The sequence below is a fragment of the Solea senegalensis genome, linkage group LG5 (assembly GCF_019176455.1).
Source record: "Solea senegalensis isolate Sse05_10M linkage group LG5, IFAPA_SoseM_1, whole genome shotgun sequence".
NCBI classification, from domain to species: Eukaryota; Metazoa; Chordata; class Actinopteri; order Pleuronectiformes; family Soleidae; genus Solea; species Solea senegalensis.
Genome location: NC_058025.1, coordinates 2,155,836 through 2,163,726, shown reverse-complemented (window position 1 = coordinate 2,163,726; position 7,891 = coordinate 2,155,836). Strand labels below are relative to the sequence as shown.

The following is a 7,891-nucleotide window of genomic DNA, read 5'->3' as shown; positions in this document are numbered from 1 at the left end:
TACACATATACACACACACACACACACACACACACACAGGGTTTCTAAAACTTTCATTTCAAAATACAGAAAAAGACTTGGAGGAAGTCACATCTGCAGCTAAAATAGCATGACCACATGTGGACTGCACTCTCTTCCAAACAGTAGACGCATCTTAAATGTGTCGTGACTTCACACTTGTGCTGCATCACTGGGGACACACACTCACGTCGTGTTTCTTGGTCGATTAAAAACCCATAAATCCAACAAAAATCAGTATCAATCTATTTTTAAAAAGAAGCAAAATTGTGTTTATCAGCTCATCACGGTGAATTCCTCCACATCAGTATCACAAGTGTCACGCTGTATAAGTGGATGCAGCAGCGGGGCTGATAATATGAGAGTAATTCTCTGTGTAAATGTGTCACACTGCGGCCGCTTCTCCCTTTGGTGTCTTTACTTCTATAAACCATCGCGGGCAGCGTTGCAAATCACGGCGCAGGATCGCTCTGCCGGAAAAAAAAATGGATTTAAAGGACGATTGCATCACTGTGAAGAAGCACTTTAATTTGTCTCAGTGGATTAGCCAGGAACAAACACTTCTGTCTGAGTGTTTTATTCATAAACAGCCTCTCAACTTTCATCGGGAGAATATGCTGATGTTGCGATGAGACACATCAGCCTCCGAAATGACTAAAAACAAAAGAATCCAGCGGCTATTTGGAGAAATGTTGGATTAAAGAGTGAGACTGACAAAACATTCACTGGTTCGAGGACTTGATTCTGCTTTTAGTTTTTCCAGCACAGTAAAATGAAGACCTCGCAGGACGTTGGACTCATGTTGGAGAAACCTTGAATGTGTAGTGAGTTTATATTGAACATATTCCTGTTTCTATGCTATTTTCTTTCTCTAATTTTAGTCATTTGGTAGCCCATGGCCAAGTGGAAGCAAATTGGGTTCAAATCCCAAGACAGTTTAAGGGTTGTGGTGTCCTTGAGCAAGGCACCCAAGTTGGTACAAGGTCCTACATGTTTAAATGTTTTAATTTGCTGCCATACGGTTGGCTGACTAGATATTTGCATTAACAACTGAACAGGAGTACCAAATGTTGAGTTTCCATCATGGTTCAGTTGGGTTTTGGAAAAGTAAAGCCCTCAGTCAGACCAGTACCTGTACTTGGTAAGCGACGGACGTATCGGCGAGATATTGTCGACAAAGCATAATCATCCAACGCGACACAACAGACAACAAAGGAGGACATCCAGCAGCTCAACAAGACGTCAAGCTTTGTGCGGGATTAGGTCGCGGCCTTCAAAGAAACACCGCAAAGGAAGTGACGCTTTTCTGTCGCCCTCCAATCAGCTGACGGTCTTGGGTCTAGTACCGTCATTACCCGTACCACTAGTCTGGAAGGGTACTAGTAATGAAACGATTGAGGCTGGTTATCTTGGTACTTTTACGAATGAAAACTCAAAAAAAACCTCTTCCACTAGATGCCATGACAGAAGTGTAGAGCTATCGTTTCTAGGTAGAGTTAGCCTAGTATTTATAGAAAAAAAGTCCACCCCACCCTCCTGGTTTTGATTAAGTACATCATACACACCAGATTGTCGTCTCCAGAGGAGTTTTTAATCAGCACAAACTCGCATGAAACGCCCTCAAGTACGATCATGACCATGCAAAAACCTACAGTCAGCAGTGCAACAGGAAGCACGGAGCCATGCTAGCCAATCAGAATCCTACAAACAACAACAAACAACACAAGTGGCTCCACATCCCACTGTTCACATGCGATACACAAAACCCAAGTAGAGTTTTCAGGGGCAGAGGCTAAAACGAGGGGTTTTCCAGAGACCTGGTTACGTAACCTAGATCTAGCCTGAGATCAGCTGTCTGTGCTCACTGTGACCTGCGAGTCTCACGGAATCAGTTTCCTCCATCATCAGCAGCACTTTGTCCAGCTGGTGCTCCAGGGGCCGTGGGGGGTGAGGGAGGAGAGACTCCGACATTGCTCCCCCGGGAGAGACAATTTAGCCAAACTGTACGAGTGAGGCGGCCGAGACTTGACTCTCAGTCCGTCCTGTGAGCTGATCCGTCTCCATCTTTCCCTCTTGCTTTTTTTTTTGGCCTTTGGGAGCGAAAAACCCCGAGCGATTCTCACGCCGCGCAGCTCAAGGTCAAAACAATGTGCGGTTACTTAGGGTGTTTGCTGCTAAGTGGACTATTCCCATGCAGTGTGACCTGAAGCGCGGTGCACAGAGTGAAAACACACACACACACACTGGGCAGACTGCCTGCACTTCAGTAATATAATCAGCTTGGTGCTCAGCCAGAGCAGACGTTTAGGGCAAATGTTGAGTTGGTGCGACAATAAAATTGTGACACTTGTCTGCTTAATGAGATTAATTCTTTCCAGCGCGAGCACGACAACAATCTGGAGGATTCGAATTCATTGTGTGTTGTCAGAGAAACAACAGCAGCAGCAGCAGCAGCAGCAGCAGACTCCTGTTGCATCAGACTGCAGCTAAATCAGCTGCGGCGTGTCCGCACTGTTGAAGTCTCTGATATACACGCTCACCAAATCATACTCACACAGCACTCAGCCGTGAGGCGAAGTGAGCTGAGCCCGTCGCAGATTTACGGGCCAACTGCAGCTGATCGGGGGGGGAGGAGACAAAATAACACGTTCTCTATTAAACGCGTAGCTTGCGACGCAGCCTCGAAGCTGTCCAATTAATTCTGCCTAGCATTAGTGAAACCGTTACTTGATATTAAGTGATCTACGACGTAATAAATCACATTTCAACATGATCCATTGTCCCCTTTACGTCATAAAAACACACATTTTGATTAAACTAGGCAGTCAACTCGTCTCAGAGGAGCAGATTCATACAACCAGGGTCTGTGACATCACAAAAACGAAGCAACCCAATCACATCCATTCACAGCTGGAGCTCAGTAGGCAGAGGCAACCGCTTCTTCTTCTTCTATCTATAAATAACAAGGAAACTTGTGTCCTATAATCACACAAGTGTCCAAATTGTCACCCAACAGGGTCCAAATTTTGGCAGATAAGTGACGATAAGGACACCAGGGTTTGCTATGACAACTTTAAACAGCAGATGAAAGGAAAAGACGCATAACGAGCTTAATTCTTGGAGAATAAGTTAGAACATCAAACAATATAAGGCATCCTCCGCGTGCCAGGTCTGATACACAAAGCTAGTAACCCTTGAAATAATGAATCCGGTCCAGATGTCTGGCACCTTGGTCTCTAGGGAGGGAACCTTGAAAGGGCGCCTAGTTTGTGACTTACAGAAAGTTATGGCTGTTTATATTGAACACCAGCTCTGGTTATAAGAACATTACGAGAGTAATTAAACTTAAAAGTTGGCCGAAGATTAGAATTTTCTCTCACGGCTCAAGGTTAAAATAATGATGGCGTAAACACTTTCACGTTCTGGTTTTTATATCTTTCTGAAACATGGACCCACATCAAAATCGGTGGTTTGCTTTATGGACTTTGGTGTAGGTGAGTGAGTGAATGAGTTTACAATAAAGCCCCATTAGATATGAGCTAAATATTCTTAAAGGGATTTAAATGCTAATTTTAGGCTAAGTCCATTTTGCCACTGTCAGACTGTAATGTTCCTTAAAACGAGGAGAAACAGGCAAAAAACTCGACAAAATGTAAGAAAATCATTCTGTCATGTAAGAAATGTTTACTTAAAAGGAGTCTTTTACTTAAATAAATTGACTTTAAGAACGTATACCTTAGAATTTCTTATATTTGCACAGACACCAATCTGAGACGGTGAATTTTACTTCTGTATTTGACAAATACTTTGTAAACACAGGACGTGAACACACAAACCAGGAGCAGGAACAGTGTGGATTTAATACAAACCATATTACAGCTCGTTACTGGGAAGATAAAGGCCCAATATCTAAGGTAACATCAGAAATACAAACACCCGGAAAAACTCAGAGTCCAAAGATATGGAATTAGATTTGTGTCGGTGTTAAAAAGCAACACTTTATGAATTTAGCAAACAAAAATGAACCACAAAGTCAAAATACACACATTGCTAACAAAATATGGCTTGAATCACTCAAAATGATCAGAAATGTGCTCGCTCTGACTCCAAGTCTACTTCCTGTCGCTCCAAAACTCAGTAACCAATCAGCAGGCAGCTTCCTAAGGCTCCGCCCACGGACTGAATCGTATGTAAACAAAAACCCAGGGAGCGCAAAAACGACCACTTTGAAGCACAAACACAAGAGTTGAGTTGGAGAGTAAGCGAAATTCCGATCATTGCAAACAAAGTGTATTTTCAAACAAATAAAATAGAATATTTTTGAGGGTTTCAAAGTTACTATGTGACTTTTGACAGCTGAAGATGAATTATATTTCATCCATTAAACCCCAAACTGAACCTCATTCTCAAACGCAAACAGCTCCTGCTTCAAAAAATAATTTATGCATTTTTTTTTATATATATATATATGAAGCCATAAATCCACAAAAGGTTTTCTTAAGAACAAATTATAGGGAAAAAGTTAAAGCTCAACGAGGCCCATTGTTATAATCCTGAAAGATGAACGGCCTCCTCGAGGAGACGCCGCGCTCCGTCTTATTCTCCGCCGCGAGGGCAGGTGTCACGTCAGGGACGCGGCGTTCAATACTTCACGTAAGCAACAGTCTCCGACAGTTCTCGTCTTTTTTTACGTTAAAAGACACATTTCTTCTGCCTCTTTGCTTCAAAAACAAACGTCCGTGGGGGAAAATAAATACGTTTAGCTTTCGATTATTGCAGCTCTTTGTTGCTATTTCTGTAACGAGAGAGCCATCTCCGCTGACCTTCACTGACAATAATAAGAAGAAGAAGAAGAAGCGGCGGCGGCACAGACGCAGGGGCAATTTTAACTTCACGAAAGCAAACAATTATTGGAGACAGTGAAGCATTGAACTTCAAAGTGTCTTATTTATAGGCAGAAGAAATTACAGGCAGCAGACGGCGGAATGGAAGTGTGTTTTTCTTCTAAAATAGAGAGGATGGCTGCAGGGTAGACGCATAAAATCACAGAGAGGAGCTTCGAGGATGGACTTTTATGACGTGACGGCTGTTTAAGTGCACAACTTTCATGTCGGGGCGTCTTCAGAAGAAAGCACACGCAGGTTTGTGCCAGGATGGAGCCATCTTGTGGTTTTCTGGAGGAAAGAAGAAGTCTCCTGCAGTTTCTCTGAGGCAGGAGGAGCCGGAGCTGGCAGCACCTGCACGGTGAAAGTGTTTCTCTGAGAACATTATTCTTCTTGTCATGAAGCTGCAGGCTGGAGAGAAATACAGTATCATCCATATCTGGGTCTTTAGTAGGTGTTGATCTGGAGATGTAGCAGAGGCTGCTGGGACAGGGTGTCACCTGCTGCTCTCGTAAAACCACTAAAAACACGTGTGACGAGCCGATCACGCGGCAGCAGCTCAGACGTGGTCGAGATGATCCGCTGAGCGTCAGAAATGTGATTTTTCAGAAACCGCGTGAAAATGCCAGTTTATCTTAACGTCAGCGACTCCGCAACGGTATCACAAATAACCGCTCATTACATCCCAGGTGTGCAGATGGTTATTTATGAAGAATTACGTCAAACTTTTAAGAACAAGAGGGATCGATGTGACAGAAAACCACACCGGGATCCACTTTATATGAGGTGTCACGTGTACCTAATAAAGTGGCCAGCTTCACAAGTGGCATCTCAAAGAATCCTAATCTCCCTTAATCCTGATTAAAAGTTATTTTTTTTTGTTTTTTTTTTTAAACGATTAATAGTGACCGGCTCCAATTCCTCAAATATTATGATTTTAATGATTTCTCTTTTACAGATGCAGTATTGGCCGATATCGTTTTTTTTTATGTTTATTTTGCACAATTAAGAAAATGTAATAGTAGAAAATGTGCAGTTTGTCACAGGGAAAAATTGATATAATATCGCCCCAAGCACGACTGATATATATCGGCATATTGGATATTGACAAACTATCCAATATCTACTCTACTTTCTATGTCTTTTCTATGACCATTTGCTAAAATTAATGTAAATTAGCAATGAAAATAATAAAATACAGGCTCGTAAACGTGTTCTCTGTACAAAACATTAAAGTTCAACATGAGTTTGAATGTTTTTTGTCTAATAAAGACAAAGTCAACCAGGGAGAGAACTCATTGAAAGTCATTGATTAGGAATGAAAATGTTCATCTCCTGTGCTCAGAGCGACTTCTCCTCTGCTGAGCTGCGATTTAAGGTGAAGAACTGATCTATTAAAGAATATTTGAATTAGTGTTTAATCCAGGAGTGTCACACTCAAATGACCTGAACGAGCAGCTAATCTGATCACGAGGGGGGAATTGATTTTAGTCGTCAGTTCATCACCGCAACGCTAATTAACAGGAGGAAATCTTGTGTGAAATCTCTAATCCTGTCTGACACCCGGACACGAGAATGACCTCTGACCTCACGGAGTATGTTGACGCCTCTATAATCTACTCCTCTCACCTGAGCACAGAAACACAACTGAGCCACCACAACTGTTTACGCTGCTTCATATTCACAGATTAAACACAAGAGGCTCAGTGGAAAAAAACACTGCAGCAGATTAACTGCACGTGGAAACTCTGAGATTATGAGTTATTAGTATTACGTTTTATTATTAATCTATGGAATGTACTTGTACACGACCCCTGCTTTAAAAACTACTTTGAGTGATTAATGCTGTCATTTAATGACTCAGATTGTTGGTGATTGGTTTCTATTGCTAAACTACTGCAGAGTGGAAATATATATATATATATATATATATATATATATACATATACATATACATATACATATACATATACATACATACATACATACTGTATATATAAAAACACATATATACACATACAGACACATGACTGTTGCCCTATATTCACCTTGTACTCGTGTATCATATCCAAACTTCAAATGTGAGATCATATTCTGGGATTTCAGTCAAATCCCTCGTGGGAAACACAGTGTTGTGTCCTTTCACTCTGACCTCACACCCTTGACTTCCACGCACGCGCTGCTCATCAATATGCAGGATATAGATGAGGTCATTATCCTGCAGCCACTTTTTGTTGTTATAATGATTATTTTTATTATTATTATTATTATTATTATTCCATTCTTATTATTTTGAGCACCGCTGCGCACGGGCTGCCTCCTCTCTCTCGCTCTCTCTCGCTCTCTCTCCGCCCCGTGGCTGCACATGCAACAAGAAGAACCTCGGCACACGGACACAAATAAGAAGAAGAAGAATAATCAAGAAGAATAAGAAGAAAATCAGCATGCACCACGGCAGCCGTGCGTTCCCTCTGCAGCAGAGCATCTCCACAAAGTCCCACTCTGCACACACACGCACGCCTCCTCCTCCTCCTCCTCCTCCTCCTCTCCGTGGACAGAGCACAGATGGATGGAGAGACAGACAGACACACAGACAGGTGGATGTAGGAATAATGCAAAAAGAGAACAAATGTACCTGTAACTCCACACTGTAGCCCTCACAGAAGTGTGTCGGGAACACGGTCAGCTGATGTTGCACTTGGAGAGAAACTGTGTAATCCATGAACCGGTGCGGATGCGGGAGAGCGGCAGAACCTGAGCGGCAGACGCGTCCACTGTCGGCAGCAGCAGCAGCGGCAGCGGCGGCAGCGTCTACTATTATACAGTGTAGTAGAGTCAGTGTGGCGCTGCTCTCCGCCCCGCCGCGCTGCCATTGGCCGCGCTGCGCGCATCGAGACGCCTTCACTTCAGTCACTTCAGACACTTCAGTCCGGACACGGAGGAAACAAGTGGGAACAAACTCCTGTTAAAAAAAAGAGAGAGAAAATCAT

At 42.8% G+C, this 7,891-nt stretch overlaps 1 protein-coding gene across 1 annotated transcript in view; it reads right to left on the bottom strand.

Moving 5' to 3' along the window:
* Window positions 1-7,679, bottom strand: part of zmat4a (zinc finger, matrin-type 4a) — a 122,443-nt gene extending 114,764 nt beyond the window's left edge. The window contains exon 1 of the mRNA XM_044025357.1: window positions 7,537-7,679. Coding sequence (XP_043881292.1) covers window positions 7,537-7,623 — 87 coding nt within the window. The 5' untranslated portion in view covers window positions 7,624-7,679. The remainder of the gene's footprint in view (window positions 1-7,536) is intronic.
* Window positions 7,680-7,891: the final 212 nt, after the last annotated feature.